At 36.1% G+C, this 26,826-nt stretch overlaps 2 protein-coding genes across 10 annotated transcripts in view; both read left to right on the top strand.

The window, feature by feature from the left end:
- IFT74 (intraflagellar transport 74) overlaps positions 1-13,810 on the top strand; it is a 38,001-nt gene extending 24,191 nt beyond the window's left edge. For 5 of the 7 annotated variants that reach the window (XM_033520553.1, XM_033520550.1, XM_033520549.1 and 2 more), the window contains 6 exons: positions 2,224-2,321; positions 3,246-3,372; positions 7,157-7,356; positions 7,922-8,047; positions 10,335-10,395; positions 12,083-13,810. In XM_033520553.1, the coding sequence (XP_033376444.1) occupies positions 2,224-2,321; positions 3,246-3,372; positions 7,157-7,356; positions 7,922-8,047; positions 10,335-10,395; positions 12,083-12,198 (728 nt within the window). In that variant the 3' untranslated portion in view covers positions 12,199-13,810. Of the gene's footprint in view, positions 1-2,223; positions 2,322-3,245; positions 3,373-7,156; positions 7,357-7,921; positions 8,048-10,334; positions 10,415-12,082 lie in introns of all 7 variants that reach the window. The other 2 variants (XM_033520554.1, XM_015652728.2) reach the window with 2 other exon arrangements.
- Positions 13,811-21,063: 7,253 nt separating this feature from the next.
- The window catches only part of TEK (TEK receptor tyrosine kinase), a 41,585-nt gene continuing 35,822 nt past the window's right edge, over positions 21,064-26,826 (top strand). Inside the window, exon 1 of one of the 3 annotated variants that reach the window (XM_015652719.3) lies at positions 21,064-21,886. In XM_015652719.3, coding sequence (XP_015508205.1) covers positions 21,835-21,886 — 52 coding nt within the window. In that variant the 5' untranslated portion in view covers positions 21,064-21,834. The remainder of the gene's footprint in view (positions 21,887-26,826) is intronic. The other 2 variants (XM_015652721.3, XM_015652720.3) reach the window with 2 other exon arrangements.

Here is a 26,826-nt window from a genome sequence, read left to right as displayed (position 1 = left end):
GAAGGGTGTAGCAGACAATATATACTTTAACTTCAATACAACTTCTGTTGTGTTGTGGTGTTTATAGAAGCAAGCTAGGGAAATATTGTCCATTATTAACCTATATTGTGCTTTAAGTTAAAAAAGTATTAATTGTGAAAGATTCAGTGCCAAAATGAAAGGATGAATTGCATGGAGTTTTGCAGTGTGTCAGATGTTCAGGTTAGTCAGTATTTTCTTGATAGTTTGGATGATGGGAAAGAGCATCTGACAGAACAGTTACAGAAAATGGTCTATCAGAAAAGCTGAAATCAGGTTGGAGGACATGGTTAGAATTTAGTACACTTCTGTATGTTAGAAAGTAATTACAAAAAAGTCTGGAAAGGACTAAGTGTAAGTTTCTACTCTTGGATAGAGTAATCAACAGCAAAAATCCAGAGTAGAGAACAGTTCATTAGGTACAGCTCTGCAGCATGGCTCAGAGAGTGAAAGACAAAGTGAACATTGCTGAGCAGTTTCAGACTAACAAGAAAAATACCACAACAGTAGGTATACATTGGAGTGTGATTTGATAGATATCTGAAATAATCTTCCCTGTGCTTCAGTTTTCTTTAGATGGGAGTATTGTCTCTAGTTCTGCACATAAAGAGGGCTGTAAGTTCTGAAGAAAATTAATGGGAGTATGCAGGAAGCATGACTGGCAAGGAGATATAAAAGAATGAGTATTTTTTTTTAGAAAATTTATGTCAGTTGTCAAATGTGTAAAAAAGGCTGTTTCAAATAATAATGGAAAAATTTATTTCTGCATATATGTGGAGGATAGGAAAAAAGTAACATACCACTAGCTGCAGAAAGATTTCAGGTCGGGTATTAGTGAAAACTTCCTAACAATAAAACTTACCAAGCATTGAAATATATTGTCCAGAAGGACTGTATAGTATCTCTCAGGAGCTGTGTGTGTGTGAAGAATATAGACAAGCCTCTGAATTACTGACACAGAGCTCGTTTAGTCCAGGAGCAAGTAGATTAATTAGATGAACTCTTGCACTCTCTTGCATTCAGGAGTTTCTGTGAATGTGTGAAATACACAGCATTCAAATGAAACAAGGTCAATCAGATCAGTGTGATAAAAAGGAAAGTTGCTTGCAAAAAAAACCAGTGCGATGAGATGTAAATACATACTTTGCTTAATGTTTCTAAATAAATTCAAATGTTTGAAACAAAAAACACATAAAAGTCCAGAATGCCAAAGGAGAAAAACACTAGCCGAATCATATAGCTACTTTTCTGAGGTCCTAATTTCACTGTTGCAGGCTCAGCTTTATAGAGTTAAATACGTGTCTGTGGGTGTTACACATTTTAGTTTCATTGTTTGTATTTATAAATGTCTGAAAATGCTTTTCCATCATTATCAAATCCTTCTTGCCCAAACAATGACTTCTCCAGTTTCTATCCTGATAGAAAGTGTGCAAACTCTTTATGGTTCCCAAAAGTGCTCCTGTGTGTATAAGCTGTGTTTCAGGAGACCCTGCAGGAAAGAAGTGATGGTAACTTAGAGCTCTGGGCGGCATCTTACTGGGCTTCTAACTTCTGTGTGATGTCTCCCACTCGTTGCATTTTGAATATTTGTGTCACCAGAAATACAATGTTGTATTCTTAGAACACAGAACTCTTAGATACAGACTACCTACCACTATTACAACTGTGTTGTCAGATTCAATTGGACAACTACTAAAATGAACATAAATTAGACATACAGCTAAGGGACATCACACAGAATGGAAGAGGTCATACCAGATCTCAAGTCTTTTGCAGTGTTTAGCATTTAGTCTAGGCCATAAGAGATAATAATCCTGTTTCCTTTATTTAGTAGCCCATGTTGGTAGCTTTCGGAAAAATGAAGACTGTAAACTGTTGGAGAAGCCTTTATAAAAGCATCAGAAATAGTAGGGATGAAATTTCTTTCCCATTGGGTGGTAACCCTCACCTAAACACTGTACAACAATGTGGTGGCTTCATTTCCAGTATGTGTCACTGGAAGAATTCTTCTCATTTTCATTCCCTAATTAATTTCATTCAACCCATAAGTTGACAAGTTTAAATGTCTCTACCGCCTGGCTTTTAAATAAACAATTAAAGTAACCTATCTGAAACTACTTCTTAGCAATTTAATACAAGGTTTTGACTGGTAGCATTGCAACCATGTAAGTAAGAGCCTTCTTTTTCATGTTTGTCAATCTCTAGATTTTCTAGAAACTTTTGAAGATGTGAAGAATGAGGAATTGGAAAGAAAGGCCCAAATAGAAGCCAACATTGTTGCACTTCTGGAGCACTCAAGCAGGGTAAGCATTTCCATCCTTTTCTTTCAGGCTAGGACTTCAGAGATGCAGAACAGGAGAGTGGCTGGATAAAGAAGGATGATGGATTTTATATATTTATATTTATCTACATAATAGTCTCTGAAAATCATTGAACATTAAGCCATGCACAGCTTTAGTAGTAGTTAAAAAAAGGATTTGTTTAATTTCTCTCTTTTTCTGGGGGGAGAGTTCTGTGCCCAGAACAAATAAATATTTTCATAATTTCTATAACTCTTAATCTCTGCTATAACTAAAATTAATAATGATAAATGTTTCCAAATATTGCCAATAAAACTATTTTTAGTTATAATAAACAATATTTTGTTTATCCAAAGTTTGCAAGTTCATGGGTGTTCTGTCACTAGTGTTACTGAGCTAATTCTATTCCAGATGTCCCTCTGATCTACTAAAATATGTCTGAAATATCCTGATGCGTAATATTTAATGTAAATATTATAAATGAATAATGTAACTGTTCATAAACTGTTTCCATTTGCAGTCTGCCATTTTTTTTCACTTTCAAGGCTCCTATTCTTTTAATGTTTTGGTCTCCCATGGGTTTTTTTTTATGCTATAGAAAACTTTCCTCTGAGTAATATTTTGATTCTATGATTATTTTAATTGTCCCACACCTTTTTCAGTAGAGTATACTATAAGGTATATTTTAGGCACTGTCACTTACTTTACAACAGACCTATATGGCAGCACAGTTTATATTTTTATTTCATCTGTGCTGGCCGCTCAATACATCTTTTATCAGAAGTTGTCAGAATAAAAGTTACTCACATTTAAATCACTCAAATAACAGACAGTGTCATAGGACAGGAGAGGTTCTTACTTGTTCAGTTACCACTCGTTGTTTCAAAAATACGGCATGTTCTCATCATTGCTGTTGGTAACACACAGAATCTGAATCATATGAAACAAATTTCATCAGTTACCAATCAAGAGCTGAAGATTATGCAGGAAGACCTCACGTTCAAATCAAATGAAATGCAGAAATCACAGAGCACTGCTAAGAATCTGATTGCAGGTGAGATCAGCAATGGATTTTCTAATTAATTCCTTAAAATAATAAAGACTACCTGCAGAGTTACACTGATGTCATGTAGAAGATTTGTGAATATTAGATATCAAGTGATCTCCAAATATTAAAATACAGTGGTAAGTTCACAAATTGAAATGCTTGTGGATAGCAAGCTATTTTTATTTTCCACAATTTGTTTCTAATTATTATATTTATTTATTTATATCTATTATCTGTTAGATATTATATACTATGTATTTATAATAAGTATGTATACTTATTTATACTTACCTTACTATTACCACTAAATTATCATCTTCCTTGCACAGATGCATGTTAAACAAGTGTATTTCAATACAGGGGTTGAATTGAGCTAGAATTTGATTTTACTAATACTTACCACAAAATAAGATCTTCCATGATCTTGAAAGAATGTTTAATAAATTGAAGCAGTTTTCCACAGTTATCTGACTATATATTATTTGTAAATGTAGTTCTTAGTATCACTTACTTATGGTTTATGCTTTTCCAAAGGGATATGTACCACAGGCAATTAACTGACAACAACTGTGAATAGCTCCCAAATCCTGAGGCTTTGATTCTGCAGAGTGAATACTCATTTTGACTTTATTTACAGAATTCTCAAATGCTTATTAGCTTCTTGAGGATATTCTCTGTAATTTCAAAAAGCAGACAGTAGTTTTCTCTCATTCCCATAACAAGTATCTTTTTAGTTCTTTATTTGCACTGTTTATGGTAGAATTGTCTTCACAATTCTGTGTCTTCGCCAATATCATTATTGGTTCAGCAAACCTTTCCTTGTTTGTTTGGCTGAAAGGAAGGGGCAGGAATTCAGAACAATAAATCATTTTGTTAGAAGGCTGTTATGTGTTGTACTTTATAGTAATTTTTAAAATAGGAGCTGGTATTGTGACTTCAAAGTAGTTATGAGCAAATAAGTTGTTTGGCAAAAAATGTTAGAGAAATTGATTTTCTGTTGTATGTTTCAACACTTAGTGTTTACTTGTCTGCAAATATTAATTTTGCAGTTGTAGTGTAGTTTAAAATTTCTGGGCCTTATATTAAAAGTTCAAATATGACTTTTTGTTCTTTCATATAAGCATCACTTTTGACTATTTTACAATATAAGGATGTTTTGGAAGCAGGTAGTGCTATAGAGGCATTATTGAAAGAAAAAATTCTTTCTGTGCAAGAAAAGAGGAGGAAGTTACAGTACATAATTTTCAGCAGACAATTTAAATTATTCCTAAGTAAATGTCTGATAGCTAGGATTCACAGATAGTATAACAAACAACTTAAGATTCTTTAAGAAATACAGTGAATGCTCAGTTTGCAGTTCCTTCTGAGCTTTGAATTATAGCACAGTCATCTTCAGGATTCTTTTGTTATGGTTAAAATCTGGATTTCCATATTTTCTTGCCATAACAAAGATATAAAAAGTCCACCAGAAGAATCCATAAAAAAAATAAAAATAAAAGGAAACCATGAAGGGTAAACAAAAGTGCTGATGGCATAGTTTCCCAAAAACATTTCCCTGGGTCACTCTGGTTTGTTCTGAGAATTTACCACTGTGTACACACTGCATGCAAGATGCTGCAAATTCATGGCCTATCAGAAGGAACTAGGCTGCATCCTCTTCCTGTCTATTCTCCTAGAGGAATTTCGAGGTTTTTTCAGTTTTGAGGTTTTTTCATTGACTCTGCTGCTGGATAAAGATAAAATTTGCCCCTTCTAGTTTTTTATTTTTCTCCAGAAAGTGTGAATGGATAGGACTATCCATTGTGGTCTCATCATAGTTGTATTAGACAGAACAGTCCAAGAATTTTTTTTGCCTTTTGGCATTAATGTTGGTGCTGCTCTTTACATGTAACATAAAATTTAACTGGTCAACTATGTATAATTTTAAAATAACAAAATACAGATAGTAGAATAACTATATAAAAAGTGAAAATGCTGTGATAAGATGTCTTACTAAGTAAATCCTCATGAACATCTATAGTTGTCTCCTGCTATTTCTCTTCAATCTAAATTAATTTTACATAATTGTATTTTTTACTCTTTCTGATCTAAAACTATCATTTATTGATGTCCTTAAGCATTTGTCTTTAAACCACAGTGCTGCAGGAACAAGAGAAATAAAGCTGTGATCTGTTCAGTTGTGGTTTACAATCTGTCATTGACCAAAACTAGAAACTTCATTGTGAAACTCTGAGCAGTTATGAAATATTGTAGACACACTGAAAGTGTTTTCTTAAGCCCTTTGCAGGAGGTGGAAGACTGTGGATTACTTACATGCGAAGCAATCAAAAATATTTTAATTTAAAATCCATTTTTTAAATTGCATAGGAATTTTTCATATTTGTATAAATGCTCCTTTCACATAGAGGACACTTTCTTACCTGCTGAATCAGCTTTCCTCAGGATAATTGGAAATGGTACACAAAAATCTTGGTTTTTCTTTTATTTGAGGTTCCTAAAGAAATCTTGAAAGTGCTCTGTAATAAGCCAGAAATGTTGATACAAGCATTTCACTCTAAAATATATGGCATAAATACACAAGCAGAGAGATGAGTAGGAAAATCTTGCTCTGAGAGTGTTTTAATTAGGTGAGATTTTCCCATCTAATTCCACTCCCAAACTCCCAAAAATACCCACAGTTTTTGTAAAGGTGAGCTCTTCTTCTTTCATGTAGACGTATCTTGCTTCTGCCTTAAAGATTTATGCTGCCTTAGTTAAGTTGTGGAGGAAATTTTCTATCCTTTTTCCAGCAGATCAGCACAAATCTCAAAATCACAAACCTAAAGAAAAGTTTTCTCATGCAGTCTCATCCCCCCCTAATAGCCCATGTTGCCTGATGCTTTAGAGTGTAGGAAAAAAACTGCATTATCTGTATCATTCTTCTCACTTAGACACAGATCTGAAATGTAAGAAAATGTAGCCATGTGTTTAATGTTCAGGAACCTGAATGAAATAGAATGACAAGTCAGGTCGAAAACCCATCCAAACTAAGTCTTGCCAACATCTAGTCTTTTCCCACTCCAGGTAGGTAACTTACCCTAAGACTGAGTAGAAGTATTTTTATTAGTTTGTGTATCTGTATTGTTTCTTCTCTCACATGTCTCGTGTCTGGACAGTTTGTGTCTACAGTCCTCTTTATATCAGAATGCACCCATAGTTCTAATTCCTGTAATCACCTGTAACCCTGTTGTGTTTTCAATGGAGTCTCAGAAGTAAAAACTGTATATTGTAGCCCATGTTGATGTTGTACACTCTGACTCTTCTGTGGATATATGAAAGTGCTTTCCTGTACAAAGCAAATGTTAAAGCAAGTTTGGCTATTTGTTGTGCTAAAACTAAGCCTTATCCATATTCAAGCAGCACAAATAAAAATAACATGATGCTAAAAACTAATAAAAAATACTTCTTCAATTTGTCTGCATAATTGCAGTAAACTTTTCGTAAGGTATCACCACTGCTTTAAGACTGTGGTGCAGTAATTAATTGTGGGTGCTATCACCATTAAAAATAGAAACACTGTGATATGGAAGGTCATCACATTTTCATTATTCTTCACTTATGGATTATAATACAGTAATTATAGTGTATGAGTGACTTATGGCATGGTTGTGAAGATCAAATTTTTATTTCCTTCACATTAATAGTCCCATACATATAAAAAATCTGAAGTACATTTAGGAGCTGTTTATATTGGTTAAATATAGCATAAATATTTATTTTATTTATTATTTTATTTTATTTATTATTAAAGTACTGTTAATTAGAGATTGTGTGTCTGGTGATCTAGAGAGTCAAAAACTGCAGATGGACCTACAGAAGATGGAACTGTTGGAGGGCAAGATGGTTGGTGAACTGGCTTCTCTTAAAGACAAAATTGAACAGACAAAAGCAGAGTTGGAGATCTACAATAATTTGTCAGCTCTGAAAGCATCAGGAGAAGAAAAGAAAAAGGTAATGAAAGGGATGAAACAAAATGTATGCTTTTGAATAGCTAGTGGAGGGGAATCCAGTTTTGTGATTAACAGTCCCTCCTGACAACTGAGAAACAAAATTGTGCATCAGTTCAAATGAATACAAACACTATTTTGCTTAAATATGTGACTTACTAACTGAGTACATGTAGCAGTTATTCAGCTGAGTATCTTTTCATAACTTCCTTACACAAAATCTCCCCATTCTATTTTAGTGATTCATCTAAACTCTTACGTAATTTACGACTCCTCATAGCTTTGAATTCAGCAATCTAACACAGAACACAAGCAAAAGAGACTTTCCTACAAATTCTTAATTATCAGCATTCCCACTGGTGCTCTTTTTTCTCATTCTTTTTTTCTCATTACTGTCTAGTGCAGTGCTAGAGAAAAGCCAGTGAGTTGTTTATGCATATGCATGTGGTCTTGTCCTAAAAGGAAAAAAAATAGCATCTTGAAAGGTAAATTGAAATAATGTGCCTAAAGCCTACAGCAAATTAACTAATTCATTAATCAGTTTGTATTGGGTTTTTTTTCCTAACTAGAAACTCCAGGATGACAAAGAAAAATTAACAAAATGCAGCCGTGCTTTTAAGAAAATAATGGAGCATTTGAATACAGAGTATGAGACACTAAAGAAGGAGCTGCAAGAAAATGAGACCCATTCTCAGGTAAAGATCGATCAAGTTACATATTATCCCTTCAGTTGTTTCTTTCTTGGTTTTCTTATGCATATGAAGCATTGTTCAGTCAGAATCTGTTTGTTCCTTCCCAGTGAGTTTTCTAAGTCATGCGTTGTAAGTGTTTAACTGTATTTGCTGTTTTTAAACAAAAGTTAATATTGTGCCAGCAAGTGGCTTGAAAGCTTTGGTTTACTAGCAGAGATCTTTCTGAGCTAAAAGTTATGTGAATCCTTTGTTTAAGTGTTTATGACAATCTTGCTCAGATCTCTCTACCTTCTGCCCTTCCTTTGCCTAAGTAGTTCGAGGATGAACTTAGAAAGAAGCGGCAGGAAGAAAAAAATCACTACTAATTAGCAAAGATCCCTCTTGCTATTAAAGTCATGGTGATATTTTTTTTTATTTAAATTTGTGCTATTAATTCCATTTTCCTTTTTCAAATTCTTCTGCTCCTTGCAGGCCAGGTCTGTTCACTTTTAAACAACTTTGGTGTACATGTACATTTCAAAAGCGAATCAGGAAAGAAGATGTTTATAACCTCTTGAGTGGCTTTTATTCTTTCATTATAAACACATATAAATTGATGTCATTTTGGCAGCAGAACTTTACCAGCATATATGTTTGAATGCACAGAAGAAAAATGGTTAACTGTAAAATAAGATGGAAAGGGAAACTGATTTTTTTTATATACATTTCAATGTTTTTTATTGATTGAGGTTGCTGAGATATTTGTCTTTTACAACTGCTATTTTTTCTAATACAGTTAAAAGATGAAAGTCACATTGTACATATTTAATTTCTTCTGAAATGAATGTCATGGAGCAGATGAGAAGGCATAGGTCTGACTGAGGCATATGTGTCCATTTGTAACATACAATTATTATAATCATTCTAGGGTGATGATATAAATCCTCAAAGCTACATGCCAAAGTGTGCAAGCCTTCAGATACTGTGTATCTTTTTTTTTCCAAGATCAAATTCTAGAGTTTAGGTAAATTAGAAATGCATACCCAAAGAATGTTATGATACTTACATTATGAGGCTTAATATTTTATATAAAATAGTAGTTGTATGGCATTTATTTAGTTTATTGTGCTGTTCCATTTTTATGTGTGTGAAAAGGATTTGTATCTTTACTGTTTATGTCCTGAGCATAAAAAAATGAGGGTGAATTAAGATATGTCTTAAAATAACTGATTATTTGATAATAATCAAGCATTTTGAAGTACAAATAGTGTTCATAAATATGGATGACTTGGGCACTTTTGCAACGGGTCATTTGGTCTTCAAGCAGTTACTATAATAATATATTGAACCTTTCCTTTTCTGTGTGCAAGATAGGAAGTATTTCAGTTCCAGGCTCCTTTACTGGCTGCGTTGTGTGCAGCAACATCTACAAAGAAGACAGTAAAAATTCTAATTGGTCAGAAATACCAAGTCTTGGAAATAAATGATTGCCTTGCTTGCTGTGAACAAGTTTCTAGTACACGAGAAAACTGATTCTTTACTATTAAAGTTGGAGTTACACAGAAACTATTTTCATCTCTTACAGCTTAAGGATAAGCTTTTAAGTAAAATACTCTAGTATTTTCCTTATTTATTACCTTAGTTTTCACTTAGTCTCAGAATGATTTTCAGTTTTACTTTTAAAAATAACATCCTCATATCTTGAAATGCAGAACCTTGAACAGTAGCATCAGAAAAACAAATACAAAATTGTATTGTAAGGAAGCAGCCATCAATATAATGTCCACATTAGCTTCCTGTTGATGCTGAATGTATTGAAGAAGTGCCAGCACTGAACCCACACTTGTACAATCTTCTTGCTGCAGCTCTGTTCTTATCACAACTTCTGGCATCAGACAGGAAACTTAACTATGGAAGTAAGGAAGTTTCTTCTGTGTAGTGCAAAGTCCAAGACAGTGTCAGGAAATATTGAATCTTTGGTGATTTTAGATCCTCCTGATTCTAAGAAGAGATCCATCTAAATGATATGAAGCAAAATGAGAATTAGTGTCTCCCTGAATGGTTCACTTTTTAGTCCTGATTTGCCTGTTAACTTCCTTATATGACAAGTCTTGAATTCTAATCTGATTTTTTCATCAGGTTAATCATCATCAGCTTTAAAAACATTTTGCCATTGTTTCATTTCTATGGTTTTTTTATGTGAAATAATTTGATAGAGTACAAGGTACTGATACAAAATCATTGGTGTAAAATATATATGTAATTATTACAATTTTCATTTTTGGCTCTTTTTGTGGTTTTGTGTTTTCAGCTTACAAATTTGGAGAGGAAGTGGCAGCACCTTGAACAAAATAACTTTATGATGAAGGAGTGTATCCTTTTCTTTAAGAAGTAAGAGTCAAATTCACACACTGTATTAATTGAGGAAGAAGTCTGTTTCCTCCAGCAGAATCAGACAGGACGGAATGGGCTGCAGAAGACAGGGGAGGAGGGGAAAGGCAATCCTTTGCAAATAATCTGGTTAGCTGATAGATATTTTATATAGCAAAACTTGCATGTGTTGTCTGGAACAATTTTACAGGGTCCTAAAGCATGAGCTCTGCATTGCAGTCTAGAAGTTTTCCTTGTGTCTCAGGTTTGTCTCTATGTTTCATACAAAGTTCATCTTCACATCTCTCCAGTCTTATCTGACACTAATCTGCCAGTGTAGCATTGTTTGAAAACCTCCTGGAATAAGGGAGCTGTCTTGTAGCTCTCCCTTTATGGGATTCAAATTAACAAGTTGTGTTACAGTAATCATATCAGCAAAATCTTAACTTGCTGGTTTGAAAATGGCTTTCATAAGATAGTTTTAAAAATTAAAAGCACTGAAGTTTGTTTTAATTAGAATTGATGGTTCTTCTCATCTGGTGCTATTTTTCTTTTTTTCTCCTTAGTTATGATAGAGATCTGAGTAGTACTAGGCTGTGCTTTTATTTTATATTCTAGGGACAGTGAATTCACTGCAATAAAATTACTTCTTTAAAATTATTTAAGAAATTAATTTTATTTAAAAAATCTGAAATCCCTAAGATGCACAAATTCATATTTTCACATACAAATTCATAAGATCACAGTACAAATGTAATTGGTAAAGATAACATCAAAACTAGACTTCATCATCTAGTGTAGTGTGTTGGACAGTGAACATTCCTTCATGTCTCAAAAAATGTCAGGGGGATATATTTCAGGCAATTCTGTGATAACCTAGCCATCACAGAAATAATGCTGCTGCTGCTGCTAATTTAGTAGTTAATGCATATACATACAGCTATATGTATATGTATATATGTATATGTATATATGTTGTTTTCTGCATGTACCAAATACCACATTTCTCAAATCCAGTAAGTGCTCTGATTCTTAGAAAAATATCTGAAAAAAAGTCTTGGACAGTGTAATACTGTCGGAACCACCTCTGCTTTGAAGGAGGCTCTACCGAAATATTTTATCAAGGCAATAGGCTTAAACACATTTTTCCTAACAAAAAAGACTTTAAGACAAATCAAGAGAAAAAGTTGATCAGGAGATTAAATTATTTTCTAACTTGGTATGAAATACAGCTTATTCACGTGCAGACCCTTATAGTACTTATATCAGAGTACTTACATCTGACTGGGCTACTGGAGGGGGCTGTTTTCTTGGACTGGGACTTTTGTAGCCAGACTGTATGGCTGTACATAACTGAGTGCCTTGAAATGGTTTGGTTTGCAATATAACAATAGGCAGAGTCTTTCATGATGGACTTAATGCCTATATATATATATATGCATATGTATATATGTATATAAAAACAAAAGTGACTCAGGCATGTAATCGGTTCCATTTTCAACAGTGCTTGGCATGAGATAACAGCTATTAAATTATTGTAAGTCTTTTAGCCCCAGTCTGAGTTTCTTCTACTATTTTCATCCTTGATACTTTTCACAGAAGGAAATGTATGGTGGTGTGGTTCCCTTGTGATTTGTGATTATGCTCATATTTACACTGGCAGTTTGTTTCCTTATTTCTTTTAATCAGTCATAGCAACAAAAAGTCAGGAGAGTGACTACCAGCCAATAATGAAGAATGTGAGAAAGCTGGTCAAAGAACACAACGAAGCTCTCATAGAAGCTTTACAGAACACCAAGAACTGAACCCAGGCATTTCCTTCCTGCCCGAATGGACCAACAATGAGAGATGTTACGGCAAAGGCTGTATGGAAAGCTGGACTACGGAGATCATTCACTCACCACTAGAGTGACAGATATTCTCAAAATTATTTTTTCCAGGTTTTTAGAAGTTACAGGTGTTAATACTGTCCATACTTTTGCACTGTTTTTTTTTTTTTTTAATAAACATCTGAATTTTAGAAACAAAAAGGAAGTGCTGCCCCATGAGTTACTGAGGCCCATTGCTGAATCACATCTCAAATGTGAAATTTTAGTCTGCTTTACACACTGAATTTCTAATTCCCTTGTAGTATACTACCCCTGCCAAACAGAACAGGAGGACTGCTTGACAGGCTGTCATATGCATTATCTTAAATTAAGTGTATAATAACATAAATGGTAGTATCAGCATACCAGTCCTCTATAGATAGCAATTTATACCAAGTAAGGAAAGCATCTAAGGATGACAAGCATTTTCTAAAGTAAAAATTGCATCATGGTGTAAAATCTTGGAATAAAAGCAAATTTCAGCAAATTCTCCAAAATAAGGGAGAATTAACTTCCTAATTTTTTAAGATGTAATTCTAAAGATCAAACTCAGATAAAAGTAGTGGAACACTACTAACAGTGATTTTGTGTGGAGTATTTTACTGCTGTAGTATTCACCAGTAAAGGAAATAGCAGAGCAAATTATTTGTATTTTCTGCAATGTTTTTTTCCCTCAAGTTTCAAGCAGCAGTGTCATATGAAACCTCTGACAAAAATCTACCAGAAAGAGTTTCAACATAGAACAAAAACAGAACTTGTATAGAAAATAACAATGTGCTTTGTGATACAGAATTTTCAGAAAATGTTCAGATAGAAAAATATTTCCATTTATATATTTGTCTCACATTCTACATGTAATGTATTTATAAACTGCGTATTGGTCATTTCTTTCACCTGGTGTATTGTAAGCTGGTCCTAATCAAATAGAAAAAGCACAGTTCAATATAGATAGAAATCTTAGCTAAACAGTAAACTACCCTTGTGAAAGAAACTACTAAAAAGCAGTGGGATCTGGATTTATAGTTGTTCTGCTCTCTTATAAAAGTTATCCAGAAAAGAGGTAGACTAAGCATCTTACTTCATGAAACTGGAGTAGAGAAATTATTAGGAAATATTCTGTGTCCATTAAAATAGTTCTATATTTTTGTCACTAAATTTCCTCAAATCTGAGATTATAATTTTGAGTATAAAGAAATCTGTAAGCTAAAAATATTGAAATTTGTGCAGAAAGCACTGCGTTTGCTAATTCAGCACACTAAATTGTGTTGCTCTATATATTTAGAATATTTAGAGATAATGGAACAGGATTTCTATAAACTAAGGACTGTTATCTAGGGGAAATTCCCATTAAAGTCTCTTCCTTCCTGTCAGAGTTTCAGCTATTCCAGAGAAAGCCCATTATTTTCAGAGATAAAGTTGAAGTCTAATATTCTTACCAATCAAACCATCAGCCAGAGAGATCACCTCCTGAATTCCACTTGTGCTAGAATAACATATTGTAATGAACAATGGAAAAAGGCTGCTGACTGAATAAACAGACTACTTTGACTTTGCTTTCTCTGAGGGCAGGGGAAGGTTTTATTCCTTGGTAGTGATTCTGTAAGATAGCATGGTAAAGTTTACAGGTTTTTGCTATGTTCCCAGGAGGTGCCTGTCATGAAACCCCTTTCTCCAGCATGCTTTTCTTTTCCTTTTTCTGCTGAAGGATCTTCAGATAACATGTTTCTGTGTAAGAATCTTATCACTCATTCTTTCTCTTAAAAATTCACCCTTACAGTCCTTGACAGCAGTCATAGTACTCATGGCTAAAAAGAACTGTGTGGTTTCTGAGTGATGAGTTATACTGCAAGTGTTTCATCTCCCTCTGGAAGATTATTAAATCACTCCTAGTGGTGAGCTGAGTAAATTGTACCATTATGTAGTTCCTTAAGTATCAGTGAAATCACCTTTTCTTTAACTCTTCAATTTTTTTTATTTATTTTTTTTTAAATATGGTTGAAGTACGAGACAATGTTTTTTCACTGAAGCTCCTACTTGACATCAAGACAATAGTTCAGTAACACAGGCCTCTCTATATCCAGGCAGTCTTTTGTCCATTTTATGCTATGACTTCAGACTGAGAGGACATGAATTAACTGGCAGCATCTGCAGAGTGGAGATACGTAAAATCTCTTCTGCCCACCTCTCTCAGCAGGGCTGAGTAAGTATCATCTCCCTCAGTCTGCCTGGCAATGCTCTTCCTAACTTGCCTCAGAATATTGCTGGCCTGTTTTGCTGTGCATTGTTGGGTCTTGGTCATCTTGTACTACACCAGGAAGGGCCCCAAGGTCCTTCTCAGTAAAGCAGGTTTCCAGTCCCTCAGCCCTCAGTGTACATGAGTGCCTGGATTGTTCCTCCATGGGGGCAGGATCGTGAATGTATCTCTGTCTGTGGATCTTCATGACATTCTTGGCTACCCACTTCACCTGTTAAGATGTCTCCGAACAGCACTGCATCTATATGGTGTATCAGACACTCCTCCCAGCTTTATGTCATCTGCAAACTTCCTGAGGGTGGACGATTGTCATCTGTGAAAACGTGAAACAGCACTGCCCCCATATCCATGGCTGTGGTATTCCACTACTGTTGGCCTCCAGCTGGACTTCAGGCCACTGACCACACTGTGAGCCCCAAGCCTGCTTATCTAACCATACCTCGTCAGCTTATCTGTGTGGATTTAATGGAAGACTCTGGTAAACACCTTGCTTATGTTGAGACAGACAACATACACACCTCTCCCCTTGCACATTGAGTTAGTTGCCTCATTGTGGATGGCTATCAGGTTGGTTAAGCATAATTTCTGCTTCATAAATCTGCTCTCTGCTCATGATCAACTTCACATCCTTTATGTGTCTGGAAATCATATCCAGACTTAGTTGCTCCACAGCTTTCTCAGGGATTGAGATGAGGCTGACCAGTCTGTCATTCCCTGGATCACTCTTCTTGCTCTCCTGAATGCAGGAGTGACATATTCTAGCTTTCATCAGAATCTTCTCCCTTAGCACCATAGAAAAAGACGTACTCAGGAATGACCTTGCAGTACTTTAAGTCAGCTACCTCTGTACACATGTGGGTGCATCTCAGCAAGCTCCATGGAATTATGTGTATGCAGTTTGTTAAAAGTTCCCTTACCTAGTCCCCCTTCAGTAAGATGCCACTGAGGCATTAGAATACCAGGTTTGACAATTTCTGACTCCATTTCCCGCTTCAATGACACACTATGAAAAGAAGCATTTCAATTTCAAAGCCTCCAGTCAAAGGGTCTGTTCCTGCCATGTTATTTGTGCTTGAGAACAAGCAGAGGAATGACTGCTGTTGTTCCCAGTTCACAATGGCATAATCAGGTGCACCAACCTTTTTCCCATATATTTAGGGATATCATCATATCTCCAGGCAAACTTTGTATGTATATATATGTTTGTATGTATATATATATACTATGTATATATTTGTATACCTCTTGTCGGTCTTCCTGTTTCATCTTGCCTTCATTACTTTTCATGGTGATTTTTAAAAGCTTGTTTTTCTTTCAAAGAAAGTTTAATTTTTATTTATCTTAGTGAGCTTAGAAAACAACAATGCAAGAGCAATTCCAGACAGGCATTAAAATGAGACTTCTTTCTGCCTAACAACTTCAGTTAATGTCTCTTAGTGCTAGTATGTGCTGTTTCACAATTGTGGGGATGTTTCCAAGGTGAAGTGTTTGTAAGTTCTCACACTACATTTCTATTTCTTCCTGCTGGAAGCATTAAACAAAAATACAAGGCATAATGAAGGCCTTATGAACAGGTGCTAGTCATTAGAACGGCTTAGTTTGAGGAGAAAGATTAAAAGCTTACTCTGTAACTGTTCTTAAAGTATCTGCTTTGAGTGAGCTCTGTGGAAGGGTTTTATAAGTCATCTGGATAGCAGGTGGACCTAGCACTTTTAGTGAAAACCCTTCAGATTCTGAAGGTGGTCCTAAAATTGGAGCTTGCTTGAACACCTGCATGATGTGAATAGCAGCTGAGCACCAAATGATGCATATCTTTTATGTGCAGAGCAAGGCTCTGAAATTCAGGTCAGTCACTCAGAAGGGAGCTGGATTACTCCCAAGCAAAATAGTTGTCATCTTTTTGAGTAAAGAGGAAGGAAGCCTTTAAGCATTCACTGCTACGGAGATGAGCTGAATTCAAATCCCAGCTCTGATCAATCATTTGTTGGGATTGACAGAATCTTGGAGTTGTGGAAGAAATTTTCTCGCCCTGACTTGTGCTCAACACTCAGAGGTCCTCCTTTCAGGAAGGAGGACTAACTGGACAATATGCCAAATGTGCGTAATGGGAGGAAATATTCCACATTAACAAAAAAAAAAAAAAAAAAAAAAAAAAAAAAAAAAAAAAAAAAAAAAAAAAAAAGAAAAAAAAAAGAAAAAAAAAAGAAAAAAGAGAAGAAGAGCCAGAAATGTAAAATTATACACTTCTGTTTCCTCTTGTAGAGCTCATTCCTTGAAAGCTACATTCATTTTAAAGTGACTGAGCTTGACTGACTGAGCACTGGCATCTTTGTATCAGCTCCAAGATTTTTGCTGTGCAGCAGAGGATGGGTTAAGTGCAAGACCTCTGTCTCCAACATACAACTCAAGTTTGTCTACAAATACTTGTAAGGGGGGCTCAGCACCTCTTAAAATTAGGAAGAAAAATAAAATAGTGATTATAGTAGAAATTTTCAGTTGCATCAGTGAGTTTAACAGTTGTGCATGAGAGACAAAATTCTAAATAAAGTCTTCAGATTTCCAAGATTCCTGCAAGATTGCTAATCCCAAATTTAGAAGAGCCAGGTGAAAAGCAGATTTATCACTAAGTTGTACTTGTTTAAAATCACCACTAAATCATAAAAAAATTGTGATAATAAGTCAGTGGAAAATAGTAGGTCCTGCAAACAGGATATTAAGAGTGAATTTTTGTTACCCTAATGGCTTAGAACACTACTCCTGAGATCTGGTTGACATGACCCATTTCCTGGTCCTTGGAAACAATAGTCAGATCTTCAAAGATCACATGCATTAAGAGGCTTATGAAATTAACCTTTATTTGTCCAGATGGAAAAAATATGAAATTTGCCTTTTTCATGCCCTTTTACTTTAAGCAGTAATAGTATTATTGCTGTGCATCATTTGCGAAGATTTAATATCAATATTCTTAAATATATTTGGATATACAGTTGTTGCCATTAATACGTTAATACATAGACTCATTTGTCCTTCCAAATATATTGTAAAAAATTAAAGTGAAAGTAGTAGAACACAGAAGCAATTTTTTTTTGTCCTGCTGACAACAGACAGGCCAATCTAAAACATACCTGAAGCATCTTTCAGAAGAATCCAAGTGACTCACAAAGTAGAAGTTTTCAGAGCTTAGATGTTAACAAATGGCCTAATGTCCTTCACAATGACTTTACTGAAACAGAAGCTCTAAAGTACACCTGTGTTTTTTCATCAGCTGAGCTTTCCTTTTGAAAGAAACCTGAGATTCCCATCAGGTCATGTGTTTAATTCTATTCAGTAAATTCCCTATCATTTCAGCATCAAGGAAGACAGGAAAGAAACAGCTCACTTTGGCCAAGGCTGTTCTGTAGACTGCTCAGTACTCAGCCATTTTCCAGGCTATGTTATCCAAGAGAAACTCTTTTTAGAAAAGAAAACAAAAATGCTGAACAAAAAAAGTGGATCATAGCTATGTTGCAACCCTGAATTGCCTTCTAAGTGTGCATATACAGGAGAAGCAGAAGAAGCAGCATAAATAAACTGCACCTTCTTAGAGTGAGGTGCATCAAAAGACACTTTTCTACGTCACCTTAAAATTTCTCAGAACCAACTATTTCAATAGCACCATTCTTCCATACTGTCCTGTCTGTGTTTGCATGACATGTACCCCAGAAACCTTTTCCTCCCTCCATTTACCACTGCCACTGAAGTGGTAGGGGCAGTGCTCATCCTGCACACTTACACCAGCTGCTGCACATGGCCTCTCCCTGGCCTCCTGGCTGCTACCTCTCACTTCCAGGTCATCACAGGTAGATGGCTTAGGGGCTGCAGCTGGCCTCAGTGGCATAGGCCATGTTGCAGAGGAAAACAGGATCTGTTTGAGAAAAGAAGCTTAAACCCCATCATTTGTGAATCTTTGTTTCACATTAGCTGACTGTGATGAGTAATAATTCCTAAAGTTCCTTTACTGCCTCTTACTAACACATATTAACATCATGTCAGGGCCAAAGTAATGGATTGGTTCCAAAAAATGTAATACAACCAGACACTGCAAGAGGACATGTGATTTCTGCTAACACATCTACCTGACTAAAGAAGTGCAGTGGCATTGTTTCTTTTTCCTCCTCACATATTTCCATATGGTACAGCATGTATGAATGGGTTGTCCTTGAGACAAGTATGCTGCTTATCTAAAGAGGAAAGCCTGGTGTCAGGAGTTCAGGGTACTTGACATATCATAAAATTAGCCTTCAGCAAAGAGAGTCATGAAAAGCCATGTTTAATGTTAAGGTTTCATTTACATGTTGGAAGACAATTTGTTTCCCTGCTGCAGCTAATTTGAACTCATGCATGCCATTGTGTTAGGGGTTAAGATGTGGATATGTTTGAATCAGTAGTTAACAACCAACAAAACTGATGTTTCTGAGGGGAACTCTTTTGAAACTTTTGAAGTCTTTCCAAGTACCTTTAGAAAAGACAAGAGTGGGAACTATGGGGCCAAAATACAGCTACATACCTATCTGAGGATGTGGCAAGGATGCTCACTGGACAGCCTGGTAGTCACTAGCCCCACATGCAATAAAAGTTAGAGTAACACAGTACCATATTTTATTCATTGTGCCATCCTTACTCCTAACCCAGTTTCTTTTGCTGGCCATATGATTTTGCCAAAGGCTATTTGGAATTCTTCAGGTCATTAATAGTGAGAGCAGGCTGAGACTCTGTGTCCCTGTTAGCTAAGGACTATCTACTTGGTGCTGGGGACAGACAATTCTACTGCAGTTCTGTGTCATTCACTAATCAGAGGGTTATAGATCGTGCAGTTTTTAGTTCACGGGACACAAGATTAATACAACCTACCTTAAAAAATACATTCTAGTCTCATGAAATATAAGGATGAAGATATGAAAGGTAGACCTAGCAGACACTTCATGTTGAGTGAGAGTAAGCCAAAATATTGAAATCCTTTAAATTCTGCAATAGAAAAAGTTTATCATGTGATTAATTTTGACTTCAGTGGGAGCAGTATTTAAATTGTGGCACTTAAAAGCTTTCCAGATAGAAACAGACCTAAGTTTAAACATATATTACATATAAAGGAGTACTTAATATATTGTTTGCTGAATTATAGATGTTATTCTTTATTTCTTCAAAAAAGAAATTTTGTAATGAAACAGAAATCAAATACACAATCCTGCTCATGCTGGTACCCTAACCAACTTCTGACTTGTGTTAGTATGTAACTCCTCTCTTCTGGCTTCAGCAGGACTTTGTAACCTTCTTGTATTTGTGGAATGCTGCATGTTTAGACTGTCCGCTCTGTCCTGGAGATAAATAACTACCTTGTCATCATGGCAGATGAAATTATCAGTAAACACAAGTTGGTTCTTCAAAAAAAGAATGAACAGCTCACCTGGCCCGTTTTTCATACAGCAAAATCAGTATCAGGATCATTGCTTTGTATTTAGGTGTATGGAGACATGATGCATTTCTCCTCAGAGACCTCTTTACAGCAGGAAAGTGAGATTTAAGTGAAAACTTTGAAAACTCCTCTAAGGTTACAACAGCAATCTGAGGAACCACAGCCTTATCTACCGCTGCTTAACTCCCTTCTCCTTCCTCCCTGCTCCCCATCCCTCAACAAATCAAAAGACATTAAAAAATAGTCAAGGATCGGCCAATTTATAAACAGGTTAAATGAATGACGAAACAGAGTTATCCAGTCTCCTCTAGGAAATATGATAGTACTTAGTTATCTGCTAATACAGTATTCTGATATTGGAGGGATCTCTTCTTGCAGGCTTATAAAAGCTAAGATGCAGTTGGAAAGGAGTAATCACTGCTGCTTCACACCTAATAGCAGAAAAAGAGTAGATGCTTTCCAAAATCTAAAATGAATGACATATGTGTAGATTTTTTTAGTCTTAAACCAAACCACATAAATATCTTATATTCTGCCTCCTTTAAGCATCAAAAAGGAATTTTAGTAGTGTTTGTACCTCATACAGTGGTTTATTGCACTGAAAAGGTATTTTCAGTATAAATTTTCACTTGGTTTGTCTTTCAGTTATATGAAGGGACAGGAGGGACACACGTAAGGAACTCTGGGCTGCTGCCTTCCTATTTGCTGGGATTGTAACTCTTCTCTCCATGTGGCAATAGATCTTGGGTGTGAAGGACTTCCTCTGTGAAATCTACACTACAAGCGAAGGCTAAAAGGAAATTAAACCAAAGCAGGATAAACCCATACACCATTTCCAAAATTGTGCTGAGCATTCCTTTTTCTGTACTTCCATAAAAGTAATTTTGGCTGTTGGTATCTTGGCAGGACTACAGAAATTCCAAATGTTATATTGCCAGGGATCATGTTTAGTTAAGTGGTAAATATGATTGCTCTTTGTTTTCAATTCTCTTTATATATTTGAGTGCTGCTTTTCCATTTATTTAATTTTTTTCCTGCTTTTCTTTGTATTTTTTCTTTGTGTTTTGTTTTAGCTTCCTAGTTTCAAGACCTCCCTGAGTGATGCAGGCATTTTAATCCCACTGAAGCTATAATAACTCAGTGTGAGATTTATTATTGCAACAAGTTTTCAGTCTGTTACCAATTGTCAAATGTAAAGAAAAATGGTTTCCAGTAAAACACATGAACTATGGGAGTAGCTTGCTGGATTGTGAATGGCTTTGGTCTATACTGGATTCAGCTGGCTGCTTTGTTACTGTTTAATTCATATTCTCATCATTGTGCGCAGAAATACATTGCAGCCAGCAGGTTACATGTGGATTAAATAAATAAGGGAGAACATGACAGCGCTCTGAGAAGTTAGCAGACCTGGACTTTAAGAAGGAGATAACACTTTTCACCTACTGTACCTAGGTGGAGGATGTTTTACTTGCACTCTCCCGCCTACTGGAGGATGCCATCATTGTTCCTATTCTGCTGACTGTGAACAACAGCAGTCCCCTGCTTCTCCAGCAGTTCCAGATAATTGTTTTGATGTATTGCTGGATGAACGAGATTTGCACTGCCCTGCAGTCCTGCTGATACAAAAATGCCTTTAAGATCCTGCCTTTCCCATCCTAATCTACAAAGGAAACAGGAAAAAGGAACTTAAACTCCCTGTACTCAGACAGCAATGAGACTGTTCCAGCCTGCGCCAGTGCTCTGATTTCTTGCCTGTGACTTGTAAACAGCGTACCATGCAGGACAAGAGTAACTGCTGAAGGTCTACCCCGGGGAAAGGATACTCCATGAGCGACTCTAAGAACTGGATGGATATACTTTGGGAAGCATGGACCCTCTAGCACACTTAGTTCTCTATGGATTCAGCCTGTTGATTTCAGGTAAACTTTGGCTTTAATAGCTGTAGTGGACCTGTCATTCCTTTCTTTGTTTTTCACATGGTATGCACCTATGCTTTGACTATCTATTCTCCACTCCAGCGTTTACTGATTTAAGTACTCGTGTTTGTTTCAGTGAGTCCACTTCTCTGTGCAGAGCTCTTACAGCCAGTGAGGGCAGGGCTGGGGCCAAGCAACTGGGGGTGATTTAAATGCACGAAGCATCCACTTCTGCAGCTTTTAACTGTTGAAGTTGTTTGTTGACACATGTTGCAGCAGGGTTTTTTTTCTGTCTAATGGTACTAATTTTCTCATACAGCTGATAACTTTGAAACTGTTGGTGTCTTTCCCTGAGAAATCTGTCCTAAATACAAATTAAATGTCAACTTCTTCTGTGAGTGACTTTACGAACTAGCTGTGCACTTGATGTGTGTATTCCAGTATCTGATTTTAGACAAGATTCTGCAAGTGGAATTTAGATGAAAGTTAGTGAAAAAAAAAAAAGGGAAAAAATATAAGATCAATTAAAAACACTTCAAATACAGTTATATAGTTATCAGCAAATCTTATTAGTTCAGCAGGTCAGAAGTTATCATAAGAGATACTTGTAGAAAGGTATACAGAAATATACAAATTCAAAGTTTATACTAATTTCAGCATTAATGTTAGAGATACATTGCTGAACCTATCACATGGAGAGCCCTGAGGAAGACTGTCCTCCTGCCATCAGATTCAAAGTTACTCCACATTTGAGTGTTACTTTTACAATCTCATTTTGATTTTCTAGTCAGTTTCTTCTGTAAAAATCTTTAAAAGAAAAATACAAGTCACATGGTAACCTTAGACTCTTAACTCATCCTTGACCATTGTATTGATATATATACATATATATATGTTCTAGTCCATCTCACAGTAGAAATGTAATTTGTGTTTTATGTCTAAAATGTGTTTTAGAACTGCAAATTGTCCTGCAAAGAAAAAAAGAAAGTAGAAAGAAAAGACAGAAGTACTCATTTCCATGCACAATTGCTTTGCACAGATCTTCTTGATTAGCAGCATGCTAACAGCTGTTAACAATAAAATTGCAAGTTTGAGGTGTTACTTTTGGCATCTATAAAAGCTAGAGATTAATGCAGACAAAACACCAAAGTTTTAAATCTGTTGAAATCTTGTTTGCAAATATTCTTATCTAAGCAATTGCTATAATAGGCTGCATATTGTTATTACTAATTATTCTTCTGTGACTTCAGTTTTTTGATTGTTTAGCTACACATGGATCCAACTTATTTAGTCCTCAGATCACTTACAGCTTTACACTTTTTGAAAATACCTGGTGCTGTAAGCATTATGAACGGAGAAGAAAAGAAAGTCCAGTTCCAACTTTTTTCCTTGTCCCTCCTGTTTCTCTGCATGGTGTGATATACTATTTGACACAGACAGCAACGACGGTTCTTGTTCATTAAGTCACGAGTACTTCACGAGAAGAAACAAGTCATTTGCATAGATTAGCTTTAAAAATGTGGAGAGTACAGACAGCCCAGCACCGATGAGCTGCCAGTCACTGCATTTTCCACACGGGGTGACCAGCGAGGTGTGTGCTACAGTCACACCCATCTCAATAGATCTGTCAGCTTTCCCGCTTTTGTTTGAGAATGATATCATATTTCCTGGGGCGAGCAGTAGAAGACAATGCGAGCCTGCTTTCCTCTAGATACTGCAGGCGGAGTTCAGGAAAGCAGGAATGACATTCCCTGAGCAGGGGAGGGTCTACACTTAGCACAGACACTGAACTGGCTTAACCTTGTCTCTGACGATTGTGGGCTTCTCTGGGTGTGTTGCTGGGTAGGCACAAAATCCACTCCACCCTTTTCCAAGGTATAAACTACTGACTTGGCTCCCATTAGGAGAAATGGCCTTCGAATTAATGTCTTTTTATTTTTAATAGTAGTACTCCATTAGCAGCTAGAGCTAATAATTCAGTTTGGAAGGTGGCATTCAAAGTATATCCAAATGCTCACTTTTGCACTTTCTACATTCCATAGCAAATGTTCAATTAAACTGATAAGGAGTTGAATTTAATCCTGCTGGGATTTTTCAAAGTAGACTGAGTATCACCACGTTTGGTTTTTTTTTGTTGTTGTTTATGTCCGTGACATTTTGGACTAGCAAAATTATGCTGACATCTAACCTGAAGTGTGGATTCAAATGCCAAGCTTGTGGCTAGGTTCAGTCTTAAGTTCTGACCAAAGAAGGGCTGCAGATTTACTTATTCCTCTAAAGGTAAGGAATGAGTATCACCACTTGCATGTTGCCTCAGAAATGCCTCAGGCATCCTCAGGTATCCTCAGATGGTCTAGAAATCTGCTTGCAGTTTCTCACAGTGAGCTCTCAAAAATGTTCAAGTGTGAGTCTTATTTTAGCAAGATGATCACCATCAGTAAAGGTGAAAACTAGCAACAATTACAATTAGCTTCAAGAACATTTCTTTCACTATTTCTATCAGGAAACAAATATATTTGTAAAATGTCTCCATTCTCCAAGACAGAATTTTCTGTGCTACAGTTTTGCTCTGCCAATAATCTTAGATCCAGTGTCTTTCTAAAAATACCGGATTTTTTTTTTAGCTGTTGGACCCATATATGGTAAAAGACTCAAAATATTATAATAGCCTAACCAGTGCAGCATCTCTCTGTCATCTATGTTGATGGCTGCATTTTCTTTGGGATCAGTATGTGTTGTGAAAAAAATCTAAATTATCATTATTATGTGACTCATTTTCATATTTGGAAAGTTGAACAGCTTTTAACATACATTACCAGACACTCAAACACCTTAATAATGCTGTAGGCTTTTGAAAATGAGAAGTCAATATTTCTAGTTGGATTGGAAAGCTCTAACAATTCTGTTTCAAGACTTTTATTTCTCTTTTCAAGCCTCACTTAACCAAAAGAAAACCTGTATTTACCAGTGCCTAATCCATGCCTGTGACAGTGAACAGGAATGTTGTTCTTACCATAATTAGAGGGACTAGGGCTCTGTGAGCATCTTTAAATAGCCTGATGTCAGATCAAAGTGGCACCTGAACTTCAGTGTGTCATATGCCTGAGTGCTGTAGTTTAGAACCTTCCACAAAGAAGTGGAGGAAAACCACTTCTGACCTTTTAATCTCAGATATTTCATAACTATAACTGTGAGGTTTCAATATCGGGTATTTGTTACATGACCAGACATTACACTTATGCACCTTTCTGACACCTAAATCATCAAACTACTAATGTGAACTAGAGGAATTTTAAACAAATTCACTTTTTTTTCCTGAAGTGTATTTGATTTGTGAGACCCTGAAATTGCATCTGCCTGCCACACTGTGCCTGGTTCACACCTCCTGAGGTGCAGCGTAGCTCACAGGAAGTTTGGGTTCCCAGAGGTCATTTCAACAGCTGGGAATAGTCAGGAGTGAAAAGGCATTACATCAGGACCAAAGGAATCAGAGCTGAAAGGGTAAAATGAAGCCACACTATATTTGTAAATGTTAACATATGCTATTGTTTTAGATACAATTTTCATATGTAGATACATGAACACACTTGTATTATATGGTTTTCATACTTAGTCATAATTAAATGGGTAGATTACTTTCTTGCTGAATTTTCATTTAAGGGAAAACTGAAGCTGTAACATTTTGCAGAGATTGTCTGATACCCACAAGATTTTTGGGTATCTTGGAAGGCTTTACTGTACAAGAGACTAGAAATCATAGATACTGAGTGTGATTGAGCAGCTGTCTTTAGGGCATGGGAGATGCAGTTGGTCCTTCATGAGCTCACAATGAGAATTAGCTGCGCGGGAAAGCGACTCTATATCAGTCACATGCATGAATTTGCTTGGCCTAGACCCATCTCTTAAACAAACAAAAAAACCTTTTCAGCTCTCTGGGAAGACAAAGAAGTCATGGTGGTATGAAGGGTATTGGGTAGGCACAGGAGCAATGAACCTTAGAAGGATGCACCTGCTACTTGTATGAAACAGATTTAATTCCCTGAGCAGTTCCCTTGGTAATGTAAGATGTGTCTGGAAGTGGAGGGATGAAGATCCTAGAGAATCTGCAGTGAAGAACTGCCCTACAAAGACAGTCTCTATCCTGTGCTGGTAGATCATATTCAGGATGCTGTTCCACTGTGGTTTTGGTGGAGGCACAAAGCAAGTAACAACCCATGTATAAAAGAGAGCATTTCCTATAAGGAGTTTAAAATGCTGCTTTTTTATATTACAGGTTTGGTAGCTGTTCTCCAACTGTTAAACAAGGGTCATATCTTAAAGAAGTTAAAAATCTATCAAAATAAATTTTGTAATTCATCATTTGGAACTATTAACCCCTTTGAGGGTGTAAAGATATTAGGCATTTACTAAGTTCTGACAGGATTTTTGAAAGAAACATTAACAAATAACATCTCTCTTTTCAAAAATACAAACTTTTTACCTCAAGGCTGGTATTTTTTTTCTTGCCTCCTATTTATTTATTTACTTGCACTGTCAGCCTGACTAATGAAGTGTCTTCATTAATTTCTCCTTTGGTGTATAACGAGCCTTCCTTGACAATGCAGTTCCAACAGCACTTCTGATTGTGCTGATGATTTTCCCTTGTGTTATTTCCTGGCTGTTCATCACAGACACTGGTCAAGGGCCTTGGCCTCCTTAGTCACAAAGTGTGATTAGTACCAGAAACACCTCCCAACTACTTTAGTCGGGAAAATCCGTAAGTGGCAAAATGAAGGTACCCTTCTGTACAGGCAGGAGCGTATTAGAATGTGCTCTCCCAGCAGTCAGTGCTCACAGACAGCCAACCTTATGCTTATTTTATGCACTGATAATTGTCTACTGTGTTATTTTACCTACATTGGCTTGGCACGTGCCCACATACAACAAACAGTAAACGTTTGCAG

This window comes from Parus major, chromosome Z, assembly GCF_001522545.3.
Source record: "Parus major isolate Abel chromosome Z, Parus_major1.1, whole genome shotgun sequence".
In the NCBI taxonomy this organism is placed as follows: Eukaryota; Metazoa; Chordata; class Aves; order Passeriformes; family Paridae; genus Parus; species Parus major.
Note: the sequence above shows the minus strand (reverse complement) of the source record. Positions and strands in the feature narration are given on the sequence as shown.